Source organism: Ranitomeya imitator, chromosome 4 (assembly GCF_032444005.1).
Source record: "Ranitomeya imitator isolate aRanImi1 chromosome 4, aRanImi1.pri, whole genome shotgun sequence".
In the NCBI taxonomy this organism is placed as follows: Eukaryota; Metazoa; Chordata; class Amphibia; order Anura; family Dendrobatidae; genus Ranitomeya; species Ranitomeya imitator.
In genome coordinates this window covers 205726458-205752529 of record NC_091285.1, presented here as the reverse complement: position 1 = coordinate 205752529, position 26072 = coordinate 205726458, and the positions used below count along the sequence as shown (strand labels likewise).

General features: G+C 44.1%; 1 protein-coding gene across 1 annotated transcript in view; it reads right to left on the bottom strand.

Annotated features, from left to right (window-relative positions):
• The window catches only part of APAF1 (apoptotic peptidase activating factor 1), a 205098-nt gene that overhangs the window by 72276 nt on the left and 106750 nt on the right, over positions 1–26072 (bottom strand). Inside the window, exon 20 of the mRNA XM_069764312.1 lies at positions 21076–21195. Coding sequence (XP_069620413.1) covers positions 21076–21195 — 120 coding nt within the window. The remainder of the gene's footprint in view (positions 1–21075; positions 21196–26072) is intronic.

Genomic DNA, 26072 nt, shown 5'->3' with positions numbered 1-26072 from the left:
TAGGACTATTTTTTCTTGTATTAAAGGGGTTGTCTGTTAAAAACAAGTTATCATTTATCCATAGGATAAGTGATAACATGTTGATCAGTCGGGGGTCCAACCACTAGGACCTTTTATCCTTGTTAGAATAGAGTGGCAGTGCACATGTCTTCTGTATGGGGCTGCTAGGCCTTTACCTTCAGCACCTTGGAGAATAAGCAGAGTGGCGGATGGCCGTGTGACCTGCTGGACTATTTTGTAATAGGGATAAAAATTCCCCAGTGGTGGGACACCCGCTAACGGTTTTAGCTTGATAACACCTTTCAGTCAACTACTGACTAGATAACAGAGCTACGGACAGTCCTATTATTATTATCTGTCAAAACTACGGTACATTTCTCAGCAGCACACTGCTTATTTTCAGTGCTGCAGTCCCCACCATCTGCTCTGCTGTGAGCGCCCAAGGAGAAAAAGGATCTCAATATATAAAGAGATTAGACACAGAGATTAAGAAAAAAAGAGCAAGAATGACAGAAATAGGGCGTGAAAGAGAAATAGAGGGAAAAGAATGAGAGAAATAGAACAAAAAAATAAGACAGGAGAAGAGAAATTTCATAAGGTTATTTTTATTACAAAGTACATATCCACATCAAATAAGCCATCTGATGTGAAATCAAACTGATAAAGTGTAGAAACATTTTACAAACATTTCTTTTCTACTTACAATGTGCACTTTGATTTTCCAGTTTCCTCTGGTAAACACTATCATGTGCATGCACAGCAAAGCGGAGCTTTACTACAGCATGGCTGTCAGAGCAATGACAATGCTGTGGGAATGTTTCATTACACAGGTTTATTAGGTGCATCTGTCATTCTTTAACTAGACAGGGTCAATAGGATCAAGTGGAGCAGGTATCAGTGGGATCGTCAGGGCATGATAGCTGAGCTTTGCCACAACATGGCTGTCAGAGCAATGATAATATCGTGAGAGGGCTGGGGAATGTTTTATTAAATAGGGTCATTAGGTTTATCTGTGCATCCTTGACTGACAGCAAACTGGAGGACATATCCAGTGTCATCACAAGATAAAAAGAGCCATGGAAGGGAATTATTAGGTTGTATTGTCACACATGATTTATTCTATATGTACTGAATGCTGACACCAAATTATGATTTTGGGAATAACCCTTTAACCAGCAGTGCTTATATCTCAATTGTACGGTTATTTGGTACTCGACATGCTCAGAGGTGCTGGTTCATAGGTCTGCTCTGGAGTAGAAGCAGCAGCTGCTGTCCCTGGTGCTACATTCTACTTAAAAGAGAAAATAGTTAGCACTGGGTGCCTTGACTGTGTGCAAGGCATTATGAAATTGAAGATTACTAAAGGATTTTGGGTCACAATGCAGTGCCCAGTGTCAGGAAGCTGAATGTGTGTCCTAGGTCATAGGTCTCCAGAAGGATAATGACCCCAAACATACTTCACAAAGCACCCAGAAATGGAAGGCATCCTTCAAATATGAGAGACCTGGAGCAGTTTGCAAAAGAAGAGTGGTTCAAAATTTCAGGTGAGAGATGCAAGAAGCTTGTTGATGGTAAGGGTGTGCAACCAAATATTAAGTTGAGGGTGCCAACAATTCAGAGTGGTCAAGGAGTCCAATGTCAGAAGCCACGAAGGTATGTCATAAACAGAAGGAAGAGACAAAAGCGTAGTCGGGTAACGTTCCAAGGTCAGAGCACCGAGAGGATAATGGATCAGAGCCGAAGGGGTTAAACAGAGGTGAATGGTCAGAACAAAGTCCAAGGTCAGGCAACAGATGAAGCATACAGAACTCAAGGCACAAGGGCAGAAGCTGAATGTACATCTGGCAGAAGTTCTTGAGACACAGCTCAATTAAATAGCATGGCAATTACCTGCAATAATGAACACTTGGAGACAGCCGATGCCTCACAGATTGGATAGTCAAGCTGTCAATCAACAAATTGGCAGCTCAGCTCGCTCCTGTACCAGATTGGATGGCCAAGCTGTCAATCAAAGTACTGACAGCGTCAGCAGACTCCTATACCAGATTGGACAGCCGAGTTGTCAGTAACTGCATCGCAGACACACTGAGGGGTGGAACCGTGACAATATGTAAATGCAAAAATGTTCTGGGAGAATTACTTCATTTTCTGGAACAATTTCAAAGGTGGCAACACGTTTGGCCATGGCTGTGTATATATGTATACACACACACTGTTCCTCCCTCTCTGTGTATTGACAAGCCACCTAGCTAATAGCAGCTGCCGTTGGGATTGTTGAACCCTATAGCTAAATGGCAAAAAGAGACAAAACTGACAGAAGAGATACACAAAAATATAAGAAAACACTAAGGCCATGTCCATACGTTCAATATTTGGTCAGTATTTTACCTCAGGATGTGTAAGCCAAAACTAGGAGTGGGTGAGAAATAAAGAAATAGTGACGTGTTTCTATTATACTTTTCCTCTGATTGTTCCACTCCTGGTTTTGGCTTACACATACTGAGGTAAAATACTGACCAAATACTGAATGTGTGACCATGACCTAAACTTACTACGATGAATCTAATTGCCCTCACAAATACTGTATATCTATACGTTTCATCACAAGGGCTTGTGCACATGTTGCAGATTTGGTGCCTTTTTGCCATGTAGATTTGCTAGCAAAACCTGAAGCAATCCTGATGTCAGCAAAGTGAATGAGAAACCTGACGTATCATGCACACGTTAAGTATTTCTGACTTGCAGATTTGGCGAAGACAATAATCTGCAGAATGTCAGTTCTCTGATTGCCAGCCCTTTTCACCATTGACCTCACTCCAAACAGTCAAAAACACAGCAAAAATGTGCGTTTTTTGCAGCTATATTTTTCCTGCCAAGAAATGCAGAATGGTGCAGAAATTTATGTATCCATTTACTCAACATGCGCACATAGTCTAACCATGTACCTGCCTTGAACAACCAGGTGCCAGGCAGAACAATACCAGCTGACAGAACATCAGTGCACAGTTGTGTGCACATTGAGGCAGGGTTGTACTTATACCATTTTGCCTGACTGATATACCATTTTTAATGCCCTTTGTTCAATTTGTTTGTGTGGCAGAACATCTCCTTCGGCGCAGCTGTGTTTTGATTTGATTTTTGTCAGAGGACAAAAAGCATACGAACAAAGAGCAGTTTTGTCATACACACCGAATTATTTGAAGGGAAAATTTGCATTTTTATTTCCAGGAACGATACCTTTATCTGTACCTCTATGTTCCAAAGTTAAGAAAAACTGTTCCAGAATCGGTGCAGCAGCACCAACTGGAAAGGGTTTAAGGTAAAGTAGCACTCCTCCTCCCATCAATATTTTTGTCCTCTAATATATTGTAATCACCATATCATATGGCATGGTGTACTTACAATCGCTCATTTTGCCTTTCTACCCAGCGAATTCTTGTGTTTTCCATTAGGACTATGACCTCACGTAATTAAAAACTGACTAGCTGAATCTTTCTATGCTTTATGTAGAAAAGGAGGTCAATTTTCCCTGCATGAGTCATGAGCCACTGCAAAAGTTCCTGGCAGGGGAAGGAGCAGGCAGCTGTGTCAGGAGATAAAAGGGGGGTATGATAAATGCAGGGACAAGAGACTTCCTGTTTCTACATAGTCCTGATGAAAAAGAGAAGAATTTATTGTATAGCAGGAAAAATGAGCAATTGTAAGAGCACAGTGCTATACAATATGATGAGTACAATATATTAAGGAGGATAAAAACTTTGATGGGTGGAGGAGGAGTGCTTCTTTAAAAAAATCCAATGAAAGGTTCTCTTTAAAATAGTACAGTATAATCTAATGATGGATTGGCTCTAACATAAAATTTACCATACCTTTGTTATTTTTACAATAGGAATTTGACTATTGGGCTTCAGCTTTCTGTCCCCTTTTTTGATAAATGTCAAACTATATTGATATGAGGTGCTGGAAACAAGTGCCAGGTTAGTGAGTCTTAGAATTTCATGGTGTTCTAGTTTAAATTCATAAAGTTAGGTACTCCGACTCTACACATGCAAACGCGTAAATTCAACTACAACTGAATTCATTGTAGTTTCAAAAGAAGTGATGTCCTAAATATGCCCAGTAAAAGGTGAAAAGAACCAAGACATATTTAGTGTCCTTAAAAAGCCTGAAGATGGCAAGTACACTCATATATAATTGATATTATATTTTGGAGCTCTCAGACTAATAAAGATAATTACACAGATGCATCGTGGTTTACGTACATTGAAATAATTGCCAGCATCCTGGGGAGAAAAAAATAAATCACATTTATTCTTCACTGCTAAATACATGCCCCTAAAGTGCTGAAAATATTGTATGCTGGAACATGCTGCAAATTAATAACAAAAAGGCAAAGAAAAAAAGTTCTTACAACTTTGTATGAATAAATCTTGATTATTATATTAAGAAATTCTCCTTGTGGTTTAATTCCTGCTTTGCTGTCTTTTAATGGAAGCATTCCGGTTTACCTTCAGAAACTAAAAACCTGTCCTGATCATGTTCAACTCACATGCTTGTGGTTTTGTTCCCATTCAATGATCGAAATCAAGGTTCTTTACAAAAAAATAGGAATCAAAGTAACTATTGTATAATGTTTCAGTATACAATAATTACTTTCTACTTAACTAAGACTGTGAAATCCATTTAGTAAACCATTTCTTCCTAAAAAGGTATACAAAAAAGTAAAATAAAATGATATATATTAAAATAAAATTACATATACATACATATATAATTTTTTTTTTTATTACACACATATGCACTGCAAAAAAAAAAAAAAAAGGAAACCCTAAAATCCCACATCCTAGACATCACTGAATGAAATATTCCAGTTGTAAATCTTTATTCATTACATAGTGGAATGTGTTAAGAACACTAAAACCTAAAAATGATCAACGTAAATCACAACCAATATCCCACTGAGGTCTGGAGTTGGAATGATGCTCAAAATCAAAGTGGAAAATGAAGGTACAGGCTGATCCAACTTCAGTGGAAATGCCTCAAGACAAAGAAATGATGCTCAGTAGTGTGTGTGGCCTTCACGTGCCTGTATGATTTTCCTACAACGCCTGTGAGTGCTCCTGATGAGGCGGCGGATGGTCTCCTGAGGGATCTCCTCCCAGACCTGGACTAAAGCATCCGCCAACTCCTGGACAGTCTGTGGTGCAACGTGACGGTGGTGGATGGTGCAACACATTATGTCCCAGATGTGTTCAATTCAGGTCTGGGGAATGGGCAGGCCAGTCCATAGCTTCAATGCCTTCATCTTGCAGGAACTGCTGACACACTGAGGTCATTAGGAGGAACCCATGACCAACCGCACCAGCATATGGTCTCACAACGGGTCTGAGGATCTGATCTCGGTACCTAATGGCAGTCAGGCTACCTCTGGCAAGCACATGGAAGGCTGTGCGGCCCTCAAAAGAAATACCACCCCACACCATTACTGACCCACTGCCAAAATCGGTCATGCTGAAGGATGTCGCAGGCAGATCGCTCTCCCCCCTGTCTACAGACTCTGTCACATGTGCTCAGTGTGAACCTGCTTTCATCTGTGAAGAGCACAGGGTGCCAGTGGCGAATTTGACAATCCTGGTATTCTGTGGCAAATGCCAAGGGTCTTGCACGGTGTTGGGCTGTGAGCACAACCCCAATCTGTGGATGTCAGGCACTCAGATCATCCTCATGGAGTCTGTTTCTAACCGTTTGTGCAGACACATTCACATTTGTGGCCTGCTGGAGGTCATTTTGCAGGGCTCTGGCAGTGCTCCTCCTGGTCCTCCTTGCACAAAGGCTGAAGTAGCGGTCCTGCTTCTGGGTTGTTGCCCTCCTACGGCCCCCTCCACGTCTCCTGGTGTACTGGCCTGTCTCCTGGTAGCACCTCCAGCCTCTGGACACTACGCTGACAAACACAGCAAACCTTCTTGCCACAGCTTGCATTGATGTGCCATCCTGGATGAGCTGCACTACCTGAGCCACTTGTGTGGCTTGTAGAGTCCGTCTGATGCTACCATGAGTGTGAAAGCACAACCAACATTCAAAAGTGACCAAAACATCAGCCAGAAAGCATTGGTACTGAGATGTGGTCCCCACCTGTAGAACCACTCCTTTATTGAGTGTGTCTTGATAATTGCCAATAATTTCCATCTGTTGTCTATTCCATTTGCAAAACAGCATGTGAAATTGATTGTCAAACAGTGTTGCTTCCTAAGTGGACAGTTTGTTCTCACAGAAGTTTGATTTACTGGGAGTTATATCTGTTGTTTAAGTGTATATATATATATATATATATATATATATATATATATATATATATATATATATATATATATATATATATATATATATATATATATATATATATATATATATACACTAGCTGTACTACCCAGCTTTGCCCGGGTTAATAACTGCTGTTAGCAAAAAAGAATGTGTTAACAAAAATGTATTCTGCACACAAAAACCACAAAACAAATAGATAGAAATGTAAGTATTAAAAGGCAAAAACTAGGCTAATAGAAGCATTTCACAACATATATTTCAACACCAGAGATATTCCACACAGATTTAACTAAACTGGCTAAGTAATGTGAAGTAATCTTCTACTACTTACTCGAGAGCCTTTTGATAAACGACATTCTTAGTTTTTCCTTCGGGTGCAAAGACGAACAGATTTTTGGCTGTTCCAACTCTTGAACAGGCCACATAAAGCTGACCATGCGAAAATCATGGAGATTGCAAATCGATTCCAACTACTTTCAAGGACTGTCCCCGAGCCTTGTTGATGGACGTAGCAAATGCCAGTCGAACAGGAAACTGGAGGTGTTTAAAATCCAAAGGCAAATCAGATGGAATGAGAGGATATGTTGGAATTTAAACATCTTCTCCTGTGGCACATCCTGTCAAAATGGTTGCCTCAATTACATGTGGAAACAGGTTATTAATCAAGAGTCTTGTTCCATTACACAGCTTTGGTGGATTCAAATAGCAGAATAAGTGCTCCAGGTTTTAGAAAGAGATTGTAAGGAGGAAGTCCTTGTGGCTCCAAGAAATTGAGGAACTCAGTTGGATGTGGTTCTTGAGGAAGCAGCTGCTGTTCTCATGCGTGTCAGCGTTGTTTCTCGGACTTCACATTTTTCATTGGTCCGTAAGGCAGCTTTTCTTTTTGCATCAGCTGACATTCGTGCCATGGAATTCCTTTTCTTATGAGGCATTATTGTGGTAAAAATAGTCTGTAACTGGCAGTTTCTATATCCTCTCACATAGAGGTAAAGTGACTGACATCAGCCTTTCCACCAAAACACCCTAACTGACATGCTATTACCTCACACAAGCTTTGTTATACTGAGAATGTCCTTTGTTGCCTGTATTAACCAATCAGAGCTCAGATTAATTAACTGTAGCAAAATAGAAGCTGAGCTGTGATTGGTTGCTATTGGCAGCCTGATAAATCCCCAGCCAACAGGAAGCCCTCCCCCCTGGCAGTATATATTAGCTCACACATAATAGACGGGTCATGTGACTGACAGCTGCCGTATTTCCTATATGGTACATTTCTTGCTCTTGTAGTTTGCTTATTAATCAGATTTTTATTTTGGAAGAATAATACCAGACTTGTGGGTGTTTTAGGGCGAGTTTCATGTGTCAAGTTGTGTATGTTGAGTTGCGTGTGGCGACATGCATGTAGCGACTTTTGTGAGATGAGTTTTGTGTGGTGACATGTGTGTAGCAACTTTTTGTGTGTCGAGTTGCATGTGACAGGTTAGTGTAGCAAGTTGTGTTCAAGTTTTGCGCATGGCGAGTTTTGCGCGTGGTGAGTTTTATGTGTGGTGCGTTTTGAGTATGTGCAAGTTTTGTGTGAGGCAACTTTTGCACGTGTTGCAACTTTGTATATGTGGCAATTTTTCCGCGTGTGCAAGTTTTGCGTGTGGCGAGATTCCCATGAGGTGAGTTTTGGACGTGTGGCGAGTTTTGGACGTGTGGCGAGTTTTGCATGTGGCGAATTTTGCGCGTGGCGAGTTTTGAGTGGCGACTTTTGTGTTTCGACTTTTATGTGCTCAAAACATATTTGCTCAGAGCGGCCTATCACGTTCACTAATCAAAGTCATTTTATGTTTGTGTGTGTGTGTGTGTGTGTGTGTGTGTGTGTGTGTGTGTAGTCCATTCACTATCCCTATCTATTCCCCAACCCCTGAAGATGGCTGGACCCTCATTGTAAATACATCATTGTAAATACACACCTGTACTTTGTATCTCCCCCACCTCATTGTAGATTGTAAACTCTCACGAGCAGTGTCGTCTTATTTCGCTTTAATTATTGTATTGTTAAGGTTGTTACTTATGACTTTTGTGTTTGAAACTGTTAAACTGTAAAGCGCTGCGGAATATGTTGGTGCTATATAAATAAAGATTATTATTATTATTATTTGGCGAGGTTGGTGTATGTTTGGTGAAATGTGTGCTGAGGGTGATATATGTGCTCAAGCACGTGGTAGTGTGTGGCACATTTTGTGTGTGTGTTCATATCCCCGTGTGTGGTGAGTATCCCATGTCGGGGCCCCACCTTACCAACTGTAAGGTATATACGCTTTGGCGCCATCGCTCTCATTCTTTAAGTCCCCCTTGTTCACATCTGGCAGCTGTCAATTTGCCTCCAACACTTTTCCTTTCACTTTTTCCCCATTATGTAGATAGGGGCAAAATTGTTTGGTGAATTGGAACGCGTGGGGTTAAAATTTCGCCTCACAACATAGCCTATGACGCTCTCGGGGTCCAGACGTCTGACTGTGCAAAATTTTGTGGATGTAGCTGCGACGGTGCAGATGCCGATCCCGGACATACACACACACACACATACATACATACAGTACATACATACATACATTCAGATTATATATACGTATATGTTACTGTAAAAGTCAGAAGGACGGTAAAACCTAAGATTTACCGGCCAATCTAGACAATCACCGAGGCCGTCGGTAAAAGTTCAAAATGAAAAGTAAAATTGGACTTTTACCGGTGAAGTCTTGGTAAATGTTAACATTTATCAACAGCGTTGGTAAAAGTCAGAAATATCTGGTGTGAAGATGGAACATCTGACTTTAACCAAGCGCTGTTGGTAAATGTGCACATTTACCACGGCTTCTTGGTAAATGTAGCTGAGAAGGGTGTAATAAAAAGTGTAAGCCAACCGCGGGCGAGGAAATGGAGGACACAGTGTTCAAAGTTTTTATAAATGTAATAAGAGTAAAGGGGGAAAATATGGTAATAACAATGAACAAAATCTGCTACCCTGTAAGGTATCTGCTACCCTGTAACGTACCGTATATACTCGAGTATAAGCCGAGATTTTCAGCCCATTTTTTTGGGCTGAAAGTCCCCCTCTCGGCTTATACTCGAGTCATATACCCGGGTGTCAGCAGGGGAGGGGGAGCGGGGGTTGTGTAGTCATACTTACCTGCTCCCAGCGCGGTCCCTGCAGTCCCTGGCTTCTCCGGCGCTGCAGATTCTTCCTGCACTGAGCGGTCACATGGTACCGCTCATTACAGAAATGAATAGGCAGCTCCACCCCCATAGGGGAGGAGCCGCATATTCATTGCTGTAAATGATCGGTGCCATGTGACCGCTCAATTACAGGAAGAAGCTGCAGTGCCGGAGAAGCCAGGGACTGCAGGGACCGCGCCGCAGCAGGTAAGGGGAGCGCAGCGCTATAATTACCTGCTCCTCGCTCCGGCTCCGTCTGCAGCGTCCTCTGGCAGTGACGCTCAGGTTAGAGGGCGCTGTGACGTAGTCAGTGCGCGCCCTCTGCTGAGCGTCAGTGCTGGAGACGGAGCCGCACGAGGAGCAGGTAATTATTGAAAGCGCCGGCGTCCTGAGAAGAGAGGTGAGTATGTGATTTTTTTTTTTTTTTTATGGCAGCACCAGCAGCATTCTAAGGAGCACTTATGGGGCCATAAAGGTGCAGAGCATATAAGGGGCACAGCATTCTAAGGAGCACCTATGGGGCCATAAAGGTGCAGAGCATATATGGGGCACAGCATTATAAGGAGCATCTATGGGGCCATAAAGGTGCAGAGCATATATGGGGCACAGCATTATAAGGAGCACCTATGGGGCCATAAAGGTGCAGAGCATATAAGGGGCACAGCATTCTAAGGAGCACCTATGGGGCCATAAAGGTGCAGAGCATATATGGGGCACAGCATTATAAGGAGCATCTATGGGGCCATAAAGGTGCAGAGCATATATGGGGCACAGCATTATAAGGAGCATCTATGGGGCCATAAAGGTGCAGAGCATATAAGGGGCACAGCATTCTAAGGAGCACCTATGGGGCCATAAAGGTGCAGAGCATATAAGGGGCACAGCATTCTAAGGAGCACCTATGGGGCCATAAAGGTGCAGAGCATATAAGGGGCACAGCATTATAAGGAGCACCTATGGGGCCATAAAGGTGCAGAGCATATATGGGGCACAGCATTATAAGGAGCACCTATGGGGCCATAAAGGTGCAGAGCATATAAGGGGCACAGCATTATAAGGAGCACCTATGGGGCCATAAAGGTGCAGAGCATATATGGGGCACAGCATTATAAGGAGCACCTATGGGGCCATAAAGGTGCAGAGCATATATGGGGCACAGCATTCTAAGGAGCACCTATGGGGCCATAAAGGTGCAGAGCATAAATGGGGCACAGCATTATAAGGAGCACCTATGGGGCCATAAAGGTGCAGAGCATATATGGGGCACAGCATTCTAAGGAGCACCTATGGGGCCATAAAGGTGCAGAGCATATAAGGGGCACAGCATTATAAGGAGCACCTATGGGGCCATAAAGGTGCAGAGCATATAAGGGGCACAGCATTATAAGGAGCACCTATGGGGCCATAAAGGTGCAGAGCATATATGGGGCACAGCATTCTAAGGAGCACCTATGGGGCCATAAAGGTGCAGAGCATATAAGGGGCACAGCATTATAAGGAGCACCTATGGGGCCATAAAGGTGCAGAGCATAAATGGGGCACAGCATTATAAGGAGCACCTATGGGGCCATAAAGGTGCAGAGCATATATGGGGCACAGCATTATAAGGAGCATTTATGGGGCCATAATCAAAGGTGCAGAGCATATATGGCACAGCACTATAAGGAGCATCTATGGGGCCATAATCAACGGTGCAGAGCATTCTATATAGCACAGTTGTATATGGAGCATCTATGGGGCAATAATGAACGGTATGGAGCCTCTATTTTTATTTTTGAAATTCACCGGTAAATGCTGCATTTTCTACCCTAGGCTTATACTCGAGTCAATAAGTTTTCCCAGTTTTTTGTGGCAAAATTAGGGGGGTCGGCTTATACTCGGGTCGGCTTATACTCGAGTATATACGGTATGTACGTTCTCCTAGTCACAATTACAGAATTATATAGTTTTGAAGTTGCGTTATTCTTGTATTTGCGTTAATTTATCATTTTTGAGAAGTATTTTGCAACATAAATGTTTTCTATTAGCATTTTCCTATTTGTCTTTGTTCATTTGCATTTGCATTTTAAAGAATAAAAATATTTCTAACGATTAAGGCCTTCATCAGAGTCGGAAATTGCGTTTAGTTAACTTTTACCACAATCATCTGCTGGTCAGAGTCAGAATTCTGTGACTCAAATTTACTTTTACCAACACATGCTGGTAAATGTAAAGATTTACCAATTCGCCCACGTAAAAGTCCAAAATCGTTCGTTTATATGGAATACATCTGACTTTTACCAACGCTGTTGAGAAATGTTAACATTTACCAAGACTTCACCGGTAAAAGTCCAATTTTACTTCTCATTTTGAGCTTTTACCGACGGCCTCGGTGAATGTCCAGATTGACTGGTAAATCCTAGGTTTACCGTCCTTCTGATGGTATATATATATAATATATAGTGGCCCGATTCGAGCGCATCGGGTAATCTAGCATATGTATGTATGTATATAGCGGCCACATAGTATATAGCACAGGCCACGTAGTATATAAAAGCCATGTAGTATATAGCAGACACACAGTCTATAACACAGCCACGTAGTATATAACACAGGCCACGCAGTATATAACACAGGCCACGCAGTATATAATACAGTCCATGCGGTATATAACACAGGCCAGGCAGTATATAACACAGGCCACGCAGTATATAACACAGCCCAAGCAGTATATAACACAGCCCACGCAGTATATAACACTGCCCACGTAGTATATAGCAGCCACGCAGTATAAAACACAGCCCACGTAATATATAGCACAGCCCATGCAGTATATAACACAGCCCACGTAATATATAGCACAGCCCAAGCAGTATATAACACTATCCACGTAGTATATAACAGCCACGCAGTATATAACACAGCCCACGTAGTATATAACACAGCCCACGTAGTATATAGCAGTGTGGGCACCATATCCCTGTTAAAAAAAAAAAATGATTAAAATAAAAAATAGTTATATACTCACCCGCCGGAGTCCAGCGAGGCTGTCCCGATGCGCGCGCTTCTGCCGCCAGCTTCCGTTCCCAGCGATGCGTTGCAAAATTACCCAGATGACTTAGTGGTCTCGCGAGACCGCTAAGTCTTCTGGGTAATTTCACAATGCATCGCTGGGAACGGAAGCTGGCGGCAAAAGCGCGTATCGGCGGACGATGGAAGATGAGAATAGCAGGTTTTTTTTATTTTTAACATTAGATCTTTTTTTACTATTGATGCTGCATAGGCAGCATCAATAGTAAAAAGTTGGTCACACAGGGTTAATAGCAGCGTTAACAGAGTGCGTTACCCACGGCATAATGCGATCTGTTAACGCTGCCATTAACCCTGTGTCTGCGCTGACTGGAGGGGAGTATGGAGGGACTAATTCTCGGCCAGACTGTGCCCGTCGCTGATTAGCCAATCAGCGACGCGGGATTTCCGTTACAGACAGATGGAAGTACCCTTTAGACAATTATATCTATAATATAATGCTGGGAGCGTCACTCTGTCCGAAGCCTTTATAGACTGCGCAGGCACAAGCGCCGGCGCAGTCTGGCCCCCACAGAGTGACGCTCCCAGGAGATCGCGGTATGCGTAAACACTGAACGCATACCGCAATCTCCACCGGAGAGTCAGGGACCGCCAGGAGGGTAAGTATATTCACCTTTCCCCGTTCCAGCGCTGCGTGCGGCTCCGTCTCCCGGCTCCTCTGCTGTGCCTTTCAGAGGGCGCGATGACGCGCTTAATGCGCCGCCCTCTGACTTACCAGTCACAGGCAGAGGAGCCGGAGTGTGTCTTCAAGAAAATGGCGCCGGAAAGCGCGGACTGCACAGGCGCCGATTCCTGCTGCTGGAATCGGCGCCTGCGCAGTCCGCGCTTTCCGGCGACATTTTCTTGAAGACACACCTGCAGTGGAGCCGGACGATAGGTGAGTATGGTATTTTTTTTTTTTTTATATATATATGGCAGCAGCATACGGGGGCATACACACTGGAGCGTCTTATGGGGGGCATATCATACAATGGTGGCGCAGGATGGCAGCAGCACATGACAGAACGGGGGCAGGATGGCAGCAGCACATGACAGAACGGGCGCAGGATGGCAGCAGCACATGACAGAACGGGCGCAGGATGGCAGCAGCACATGACAGAACGGGCCCAGGATGGCAGCAGCACATGACAGAACGTGCGCAGGATGGCAGCAGATGACAGAACGGGCGCAGGATGGCAGCAGCACATGACAGAACGGGCACAGGATGGCAGCAGCACATGACAGAACGGGCGCAGGATGGGAGCAGCACATGACAGAACGGGCGCAGGATGGCAGCAGCACATGACAGAACGGGCGCAGGATGGGAGCAGCACATGACAGAACGGGCGCAGGATGGGAGCAGCACATGACAGAACGGGCGCAGGATGGCAGCAGATGACAGAACGGGCGCAGGATGGCAGCAGCACATGACAGAACGGGCACAGGATGGCAGCAGCACATGACAGAACGGGCGCAGGATGGGAGCAGCACATGACAGAACGGGCGCAGGATGGCAGCAGCACATGACAGAACGGGCGCAGGATGGGAGCAGCACATGACAGAACGGGCGCAGGATGGGAGCAGCACATGACAGAACGGGCGCAGGATGGCAGCAGCACATGACAGAACGGGCGCAGGATGGGAGAAGCACATGACAGAACGGGGGCGCAGGATGGGAGCAGCACATGACAGAACGGGGGCGCAGGATGGGAGCAGCACATGACAGAACGGGGGCGCAGGATGGGAGCAGCACATGACAGAACGGGGGCACAGGATGGGAGCAGCTCATGACAGAACGGGGGCGCAGGATGGGAGCAGCACATGACAGAACGGGGGCGCAGGATGGGAGCAGCACATGACAGAACGGGGGCGCAGGATGGGAGCAGCACATGACAGAACGGGGGCGCAGGATGGGAGCAGCACATGACAGGATGGGAGCAGCAAATGACAGAATGGAGGCGCAGGATGGGAGCAGCACATGACAGAACGGGGGCGCAGGATGGGAGCAGCACATGACAGAACGGGGGCGCAGGATGGGAGCAGCACATGACAGGATGGGGATGCAGGATGGAGCAGCACATGACAGGATGGGGACGCAGGATGGAGCAGCACATGACAGGATGGGGACGCAGGATGGAGCAGCACATACCAGGATGGAGACCATATACCAATATAAATGCTCGCCACCCGGGCGTAGAACATATATATATATACATATATATATATACACACACACACACATACACAGTAGAGACCAATAGCTTGGACACACCTTCTCATTTAAAGATCTTTCTGTATATTCAGGACTATGAAAATTGTACATTCACACTGAAGGCATCAAAACTATGAATTAACACTTACCAGTCACAGGCAGAGGAGCCGGAGTGTGTCTTCAAGAAAATGGCGCCGGAAAGCGCGGACTGCACAGGCGCCGATTCCTGCTGCCGGAATCGGCGCCTGCGCAGTCCGCGCTTTCCGGCGCCATTTTCTTGAAGACACACCTGCAGTGGAGCCGGACAATAGGTGAGTATGGTATTTTTTTTTTATATATATATGGCAGCAGCATACGGGGGCATACACACTGGAGCGTCTTATGGGGGGCATATCATACAATGGTGGCGCAGGATGGCAGCAGCACATGACAGAACGGGGGCAGGATGGCAGCAGCACATGACAGAACGGGCGCAGAATGGCAGCAGCACATGACAGAACGAGCGCAGGATGGCAGCAGCACATAACAGAACGGGCCCAGGATGGCAGCAGCACATGACAGAACGTGCGCAGGATGGCAGCAGATGACAGAACGGGCGCAGGATGGCAGCAGCACATGACAGAACGGGCACAGGATGGCAGCAGCACATGACAGAACGGGCGCAGGATGGGAGCAGCACATGACAGAACGGGCGCAGGATGGCAGCAGCACATGACAGAACGGGCGCAGGATGGGAGCAGCACATGACAGAACGGGCGCAGGATGGGAGCAGCACATGACAGAACGGGCGCAGGATGGCAGCAGCACATGACAGAACGGGCGCAAGATGGGAGCAGCACATGACAGAACGGGCGCAGGATGGCAGCAGCACATGACAGAACGGGCGCAGGATGGGAGCAGCACATGACAGAACGGGGGCGCAGGATGGGAGCAGCACATGTCAGAACGGGGGCGCAGGATGGGAGCAGCATATGACAGAACGGGGGCACAGGATGGGAGCAGCTCATGACAGAACGGGGGCGCAGGATGGGAGCAGCACATGACAGAACGGGGGCGCAGGATGGGAGCAGCACATGACAGAACGGGGGCGCAGGATGGGAGCAGCACATGACAGAACGGGGGCGCAGGATGGGAGCAGCACATGACAGAACGGGGGCGCAGGATGGGAGCAGCACATGACAGAACGGGGGCGCAGGATGGGAGCAGCACATGACAGGATGGGAGCAGCAAATGACAGAATGGAGGCGCAGGATGGGAGCAGCACATGACAGAACGGGGGCGCAGGATGGGAGCAGCACATGACAGAACGGGGGCGCAGGATGGGAGCAGCACATGACAGAACGGGCGCAAGATGGGAGCAGCACATGACAGAACGGGCGCAGGATGGCAGCAGCACATGACAGAACGGGCGCAGGATGGGAGCAGCACATGACAGAACGGGGGCGCAGGATGGGAGCAGCACATGTCAGAACGGGGGCGCAGGATGGGAGCAGCATATGACAGAACGGGGGCACAGGATGGGAGCAGCTCATGACAGAACGGGGGCGCAGGATGGGAGCAGCACATGACAGAACGGGGGCGCAGGATGGGAGCAGCACATGACAGAACGGGGGCGCAGGATGGGAGCAGCACATGACAGAACGGGGGCGCAGGATGGGAGCAGCACATGACAGAACGGGGGCGCAGGATGGGAGCAGCACATGACAGAACGGGGGCGCAGGATGGGAGCAGCACATGACAGGATGGGAGCAGCAAATGACAGAATGGAGGCGCAGGATGGGAGCAGCACATGACAGAACGGGGGCGCAGGATGGGAGCAGCACATGACAGAACGGGGGCGCAGGATGGGAGCAGCACATGACAGAACGGGGGCGCAGGATGGGAGCAGCACATGACAGGATGGGGATGCAGGATGGAGCAGCACATGACAGAATGGGGGCGCAGGATGGAGCAGCACATGACAGAATGGGGGCGCAGGATGGAGCAGCACATGACAGGATGGGGACGCAGGATGGAGCAGAACATGTCAGGATGGGGATGCAGGATGGAGCAGCACATGACAGGATGGGGGCGCAGGATGGGAGCAGCACATAACAGGATAGGGACGCAGGATGGAGCAGCACATGACAGGATGGGGACGCAGGATGGAGCAGCACATGACAGGATGGGGACGCAGGATGGAGCAGCACATACCAGGATGGAGACCATATACCAATATAAATGCTCGCCACCCGGGCGTAGAACATATATATATACATATATATATATATACACACACACACACACATACACAGTAGAGACCAATAGCTTGGACACACCTTCTCATTTAAAGATCTTTCTGTATATTCAGGACTATGAAAATTGTACATTCACACTGAAGGCATCAAAACTATGAATTAACACATGTGGAATTATATACTTAACAAAAAAATGTGAAACAACTGAAATTACATCTTATATGCTAGGTTCTTCAAAGTAGCCACCTTTTGCCTTGATGACTGCTTTGCACACTCTTAGCATTCTCTTAATGAGCTTCAAGAGGTAGTCACCGGGAATGGTCTTCCAACAATCTTGAAGGCGTTTCCAGAGATGCTTAGCACTGGTTTGCCCTTTTGCCATCACTCTGCAGTCCAGCTCACCCCAAACCATCTCGATTGGGTTCCGGTCTGGTGACTGTGGAGGCCAGGTCATCTGGCTTAGCACCCCATGACTCTTCTTCTTGGTCAAATAGGCCTTACACAGCCTGGAGGTGTGTTTGGGGTCATTGTCCTGTTGAAAAATAAATGATGGTTCAACTAAACGCTAACCCCAACAGTGTCACCAGAAAAGCACCCTCACAGCATCACACCTCCTCCTCCATGCTTCACGGTGGGAACCAGGCATGTAGAGTCCATCCGTTCACCTTTTCTGCGTCGCACAAAGACACGGCGGTTGGAACCAAAGATCTCAAATTTGGACTCATCAGACCAAAGCACAGATTTCCACTGGTCTAATGTCCATTCCTTGTGTTCTTTAGCCCAAACAAGTCTCTTCTGCTTTTTTCCTGTCCTTAGCAGTAGTTTCCTAGCAGCTATTTTACCATGAAGGCATGCTGCACAAAGTCTCCTATTAACAGTTGTTGTAGAGATGTGTCTGCTGCTAGAACTCTGTGTGGCATTGACCTGGTCTCTAATCTGATCTGCTGTTAACCTGTGATTTCTGAGGCTGGTGACTCGGATAAACTTATCCTCAGAAGCAGAGGTGACTCTTGGTCTTCCTTTCCTGGGCGGACCTCATGTGAGCCAGTTTCTTTGTAGCACTTGATGGTTTTTGCCACTGCACTTGGGGACACTTTCAAAGTTTTCCCAATTTTTCGGACTGACTGACCTTCATTTCTTAAAGTAATGATGGCCACTTGTTTTTCTTCTTCTTCTTGTTTTTCTTCTTCTTCTTGTTTTTCAGCTAACAGTCTATTCAGTAGGACTATCAGCTGTGTATCCACCAGACTTCTGCACAACACAACTGATGGTCCCAACCCCATTTATAAGGCAAGAAATCCCACTTATTAAACCTGACAGGGCACACCTGTGAAGTGAAAACCATTCCCGGTGACTATCTCTTGAAGCTCATCAAGAGAATGCCAAGAGTGTGCACGGCAATCATCAAGGCAAAAGGTGGCTACTTTGAAGAACCTAGAATATAAGACACAATTTCAGTTGTTTCATAGTATTTTGGTAAGTATATAATTCCACAAGTGTCAATTCATACTTTCGATGCCTTCAGTATGAATGTACAGTTTTCATAGTCATGAAAATACAGAAAAATCTTTAAATGAGAAGGTGTGTCCAAACTTTTGGTCTGTACTGTATATATAGATAGATAGATAGATAGATAGATAGATAGATAGATAGATAGATAGATAGATAGATAGATATATCTGTGGTTAGTTATAGCACCTCACTTCTCTTATTTTCCCATCACGCCTCTCATTTTCCCAATCACATCTTTCATTTTCCCCCTCACTCCTCTCATTCCCGCCTAACACTTGTCATTTCGACCTCACATCTGTCATTTTCCGATCACTACACTATTTTCCCTTACTCCTCTCATTTTGCACTCACACCTTTTCATTTTCACCTCACACCTCTCATTTTCACCTCAGTATATACATGTTAGTCATCTCCCTTATATATAGTATACACCTGTATGTCATCTCCCTTGTATATAGTATATACCTGCTGTGTGTCATCTCCCCTGTATATAGTATATACCTGTATGTCATCTCCTCCTATATATAGTATATACCTGTATGTCATATCCTCCTATATATAGTATATACCTGTATGTCATCTCCTCCTATATATAGTATATACCTGTATGTCATCTCCTTCTATATATAGTATATACTTGTATGTCATCTCCTCCTGTATATAGTATATACCTGTGTGTCATCTCCTCCTGTATATAGTATATACCTGTATGTCATCTTCTATATATAGCATATACTTGTATGTCATCTCCTCCTGTATATAGTATATACCTGTAGGTAATCTGCTCCTGTATATAGTATATACCTGTGTGTCATCTCCTCCTGTATATAGTATATACCTGTATGTCATTTCCTCCTATATATATAGTATGTACCTGTATGTCATCTCCTCCTTTATATAGTATATACCTGTGTGTCATCTCTCCTGTATATAGTATATATCTGTGTGTCATCTCCCCTGTATATAGTATATACCTGTGTGATCTCCTGCATTAGACCTCGTTAACACGTTATTTGCTCAGTATTTTTACCTCAGTATTTGTAAGATAAATTGGCAGCCTGATAAATCCCTAGCCAACAGGAAGCCCTCCCCCTGGCAGTATATATTAGCTCACACATACACATAATAGACAGGTCATGTGACTGACAGCTGCCGTATTTCCTATATGGTACATTTGTTGCTCTTGTAGTTTGTCTGCTTATTAATCAGAATTTTATTTTTGAAGGCTAATACCAGACTTGTGTGTGTTTTAGGGCGAGTTTCGTTTGTCAAGTTGTGTGTGTTGAGTTGTGTGTGGCGACATGCATGTAGCGACTTTTGTGAGATGAGTTTTGTGTGGCAACATGCGTGTAGCAACTTTTTGTGTGTCGAGTTGCATGTGACAGGTTAGGGTAGCAAGTTGTGTGCAGCAAGTTTTGCGCATGGCGAGTTTTGCGTGTGGTGAGTTTTATGTCTGGTGCCTTTTGAGTATGTGCAAGTTTTGTGTGAGGCAACTTTTGCATGTGTTGCAAATTTTGTGCATGTGGCAATTTTTCCGCGTGTGCAAGTTTTGCGTGTGGCGAGTTTTCCATGAGGTGAGTTTTGCACTTGTGGCGCGTTTTGCGTGAGCCTAGTTTTTGCATGTGGTGAGTTTTGCGCGTGGTAAATTTTGAGCGGCGACTGTTGTGTTTCGACTTTTATGTGGCGAGGTTGGTGTATGTGTGGTGAAATGTGTGCTGAGGGTGGTATATGTGTTCAAGCACGTGGTAGTGTGTGGCGCATTTTGTGTGTGTGTTCATATCCCCATGTGTGGTGAGTATCTCATGTCGGGGCCCCACCTTAGCAACTGTACGGTATATACTCTTTGGCGCCATCGCTCTCATTCTTTAAGTCCCCCTTGTTCACATCTGGCAGCTGTCAATTTGCCTCCTACACTTTTCCTTTCACTTTTCCCCATTATGTAGATAGGGGCAAAATTGTTTGGTGAATTGGAAAGCGCGGAGTTAAAATTTCACCTCACAACATAGCCTATGACGCTCTCAGGGTCCAGACGTGTGACTGTGCAAAATTTTGTGGCTGTAGCTGCGACGCCTCCAACACTTTTCATTTCACTTTTTCCCCATTATGTAGATAGGGGAAAAATGGTTTGGTGAATTGGAAAGCGCGGGGTTAAAATTTCACCTCACAACATAGCCTATGACGCTCTCAGGGTCCAGACGTGTGACTGTGCAAAATTTTGTTGCTGTAGCTGCGACGCTTCCAACACTTTTCCTTTCACTTTTTTCCCCATTATGTAGATAGGGGCAAAATTGTTTGGTGAATTGGAACGCGCGGGGTTAAAATTTCGCCTCACAACATAGCCTATGACGCTCCCGGGGTCCAGACGTGTGACTGTGCAAAATGTTGTGGCTGTAGCTGCGACGGTCCAGATGCCAATCCCGGACATACACACACATACACACACACACACATTCAGCTTTATATAGTAGATATATATATATATATATATATATCTATATCTATCTCACACACACACGCTGTTTTGAATTATTAATATCTACTCACCAGTAACCGATCTTCCTTGTCAGGTGCCAAAACAGTCACCTCATCTCCATTGAAAGCCACATCAAATTCACGCTTTAGGATTGTGCCTGAGGGCTTGCACACTTTGCTTGTTTCCCAGAGCTATTTTTATAAGATGAAAAATAAAATTTAGTATGGAGTATATTTTTATAAATGTGACCAAATTGCAAGGTACAGACATGCCAGGAGAGGAATTTATAGAAATTTATTTTTCTTTTTTCCCATTTGAAATGTTCAATGCACAAAGGATTTATGGGATGTTTTTCAAGTAATTTTATCATAGAAAACTATTTACGGTAATTCCTAATCCTAGTGATCAATTCAGCACTCTAATTTGGTTTGAACAAAAAAAAAACAATTTTATCTAGAAAAAAATGCTTTTTTTTTCCCGGCTGTGACAGGCATCTCACGTTTGTGGCTCTGTCCATTGTACATTTGGTCACTGCCGACAGTTATCGATCACATGGCCATAATGAGGACCACAGGGTGCAGGACCCGAGGAGCGTTACAAGGGGGGACCAGTAAGGCAAGTAAGTTTTACTGTATATATTGTAGTGCCTTCCGACAGCTTTTTGAAAACTATTCTTCCAACAACCATAACTTTCATTTTTCCAGCAACATAACCATCTGTGGGCTTTATTTTTTGCATGACAAAGTGTAGTTTTAAATTAACCCATTTATTTTCCCATAATGTACTGAAAATTAGAAAATAAATTCCAAGTTCGTCAAAATGCTGAAAAAAAATGCACTTTTGCCGTAGTTTTGGGGGGTGGTTATTTTCACAGCTTTCATTGTGCGCTAAAAATCACTTGGCAACATAATTTTTCAGGTCAGTAGGATTACATACCATATATATATATACAGTGGGGCAAAAAAGTATTTAGTCAGTCAGCAATAGTGCAAGTTCCACCACTTAAAAAGATGAGAGGCGTCTGTAATTTACATCATAGGTAGACCTCAACTATGGGAGACAAACTGAGAAAAAAAAATCCAGAAAATCACATTGTCTGTTTTTTTATCATTTTATTTGCATATTATGGTGGAAAATAAGTATTTGGTCAGAAACAAAATTTCATTTCAATACTTTGTAATATATCCTTTGTTGGCAATGACAGAGGTCAAACGTTTTCTGTAAGTCTTCACAAGGTTGCCACACATTGTTGTTGGTATGTTGGCCCATTCCTCCGTGCAGATCTCCTCTAGAGCAGTGATGTTTTTGGCTTTTCGCTTGGCAACACGGACTTTCAACTCCCTCCAAAGGTTTTCTATAGGGTTGAGATCTGGAGACTGGCTAGGCCACTCCAGGACCTTGAAATGCTTCTTACGAAGCCACTCCTTCGTTGCCCTGGCGGTGTGCTTTGGATCATTGTCATGTTGAAAGACCCAGCCACGTTTCATCTTCAATGCCCTTGCTGATGGAAGAAGGTTTGCACTAAAAATCTCACGATACACGGCCCCATTCATTCTTTCATGTACCCGGATCAGTCGTCCTGGCCCCTTTGCAGAGAAACAGCCCCAAAGCATGATGTTTCCACCACCATGCTTTACAGTAGGTATGGTGTTTGATGGATGCAACTCAGTATTCTTTTTCCTCCAAACACGACAAGTTGTGTTTCTACCAAACAGTTCCAGTTTGGTTTCATCAGACCATAGGACATTCTCCCAAAACTCCTCTGGATCATCCAAATGCTCTCTAGCAAACTTCAGACGGGCCCGGACATGTACTGGCTTAAGCAGTGGGACATGTCTGGCACTGCAGGATCTGAGTCCATGGTGGCGTAGTGTGTTACTTATGGTAGGCCTTGTTACATTGGTCCCAGCTCTCTGCAGTTCATTCACTGGGTCCCCCCGCGTGGTTCTGGGATTTTTGCTCACCGTTCTTGTGATCATTCTGACCCCACGGGGTGGGATTTTGCGTGGAGCCCCAGATCGAGGTAGATTAGTAGTGGTCTTGTATGTCTTCCATTTTCTAATTATTGCTCCCACTGTTGATTTCTTCACTCCAAGCTGGTTGGCTATTGCAGATTCAGTCTTCCCAGCCTGGTGCAGGGCTACAATTTTGTTTCTGGTGTCCTTTGACAGCTCTTTGGTCTTCACCATAGTGGAGTTTGGAGTCAGACTGTTTGAGGGTGTGCACAGGTGTCTTTTTATACTGATAACAAGTTTAAACAGGTGCCATTACTACAGGTAATGAGTGGAGGAAAGAGGAGACTCTTAAAGAAGAAGTTACAGGTCTGTGAGAGCCAGAAATATTGATTGTTTGTTTCTGACCAAATACTTATTTTCCACCATAATATGCAAAAAAAATGATAAAAAAACAGACAATGTGATTTTCTGGATTTTTTTTTCTCAGTTTGTCTCCCATAGTTGAGGTCTACCTATGATGTAAATTACAGACGCCTCTCATCTTTTTAAGTGGTGGAACTTGCACTATTGTTGACTGACTAAATACTTTTTTGCCCCACTGTATATATATATATATATTTTTTTTTTTTTTTTTAGTTGTATTCTTTATTTAAAAAAAACCAAAAAAACTTTCATTTTCAACAAGAAACAAACATCAGAAAATTGTAACTTTATAGTTTCAGTGACAAAACATTATACCAGTCTTATGAAATAATGATATCTTAGCATTAGATTAATAAAACTACTTACAGTAAAAAAATAAAAGGAAAAGACAGACTGACAACAGACTGACATTTGGACAATGAAGAGGGATTAGTAGTAGGAAGAAGTAAATGACCTACTGTAATAAACTCTTATATTTGAAATAGTTAGAAAGGCCCAGAATGTATCCCGCGTAGACTTTATTGTTTGTTGTTTGATATTTTTCTGGTTAAAATAATCTCAGAACTTAGAAAAAAATATGTTTTATTATTTTATAATGTCATTTCCTAAGATCCAGACTAGGGGGTAGACGTCTTCTAACCTCTAATCTAGAGCTACCAGTGTGCAGAGGAATGGATCCTTCTACATGCTGGCGTGTTGCAGGGGCACCATCAGGTGAGCAACATCTCACCCCCTACCATTATTTTATCACACAGTATCAAACTTTGAGCACTTCTCTCTATTTTCAGAGATCCACAATTTTGTTTTTGGCGAGAGACCTTTGTGAATGCTTGTTTTTTGAGCGTGGAGCTGACATTTATTTTATTGATATCACTTTGGGTATTGATGGCTATTTATTGCATTTTTTTGAGGGGGGAAGTGCAGAGAACAAAACACTTATTCTGTCATTGCAATGTATTTTTTCCACCATTTTGGCGTTTAACTTCTGAGATAAATATATCATTACAGTTGTGTGAAAAAGTGTTTGCCGCCTTCCTGATTGCCTATTCTTTTTTACGTTTGTCACACTTAAATCTTTCAAAATTTCTTTGGATTGCGGCATGATGTCTAGCTTTTGAGGAACTTTTGCTCTACTTCACTTTGTCAGGCAGGTCCTATTTAAGTGATTTTTTGATTGAGAACAGGTGTGGCAGTAATCAGGCCTGGATGAGGCAAGGGAATATGAACTCAGCTTTCCAAAGTTTAACCACAGTTAATTTAGGTTTTAAGAGGGAGAGGAGGGCAATCACTTTTTCACACAGGGCTCTGTAAGTTTGGATTTCGCTTTCTCTTTGTAATAAAGACCTTTATTTAATAACTGCATTTTGTGATTACTTGTGTTATATTTGTCTAATATTTTAATTTGTTTTGTGATCTGAAACATTTAAGTGTGACAAACATGCAAAATAATAGGAAATCAGGAAGGGAGCAAACACTTATTGGCACAAGTGTATCTTATCAGTTTGGAAAATTACGAAGTAAGGAGATCCAGATCACCGTTGTGAAATCTGGAGATAGATGCGGTGGGGCGATTTGTACTTTAGTCCCTTAGGGGTCTTGAAACACTGCAATACAATAGTACTGCAGTGTGTTATAAAATTACAGGAGTCTGTGGCTGGGCTTCATTGGAACAGTACCACAGCAGACATGGAGGCCTCAATTAGCCTCAGGAGCCGTCACTGTACTAAGCTGGCTTAGTTCCTGAGCAAGCTCAATATAGTGATAGCAACCAGCCGCCATAGATTTATGGAGGCCACTGCTAAGGGGGGTTAAATGTAAGTACTTTACCAAGTTTTAATTTATTTATTTAAGGATTTTTCTTCTGGAAATTATCTAGGACTACTTATATGGAAAACAACTGCAGCCGAATAAAAAAAAATAGTATAATTATTATTTGAAATACTGCAATTACATAGATTTGCAAGGGTAAAATTATTTGAAGAGTTGATTTGTATATACTTTTGATCGCTGAACTCAGTAAAAATATTGAAAAAAATGTCATCAAGTACAGTTTTTTTTTTCACAAACACTGATTCCGTGTGACTCCAATTCACTTTTCATAGCCAAGCCATGAAACAGAATAGTCAGGAGTGAAAAAGCCAGGAAGGTAAGTCATAAACAGAAGAAAGAGACAAAGGCGTAGTCAGGAAACATTCCGAGGTCAGAATACCAGGAGGACAGCCGATCAGAACAGAAGGGGTTAAACAGACGGATGGCCAGAACGAAGTTCAAGGTCAGGCAACGAAAGATCTTCAAACAGAATGCAAGGCACAGAGTGAAAAACCACACAATAGCTGAGTGTACATCTGGCAGAGGTCTGGGAGTAACAGCCCAGTTAAGCAGCCTGGCATTCACCTACAATAATGAACACCTGGAGACAGCCAGAGCCTCCCAGCATAAGATTGGACAGCCGAGCTGTCAATAAACACACTGACAGCTCAGCACGCCCCTGCCCCACACTGGACAACTGAGCTGTCAGTAACTGCATCCCAGACACACAGATGTGGAAGCAGGACACTCCATAGGTTTTTTCTTGCACCATACTTTGACCCATTTGCGTAACCTTTGGTGGGTAATTTTGGTGTCATTTGATTGGTTAGAAATAAATGGATGCTGTGCTTCAATTGGCATAGACGATTTTAACTCAACTT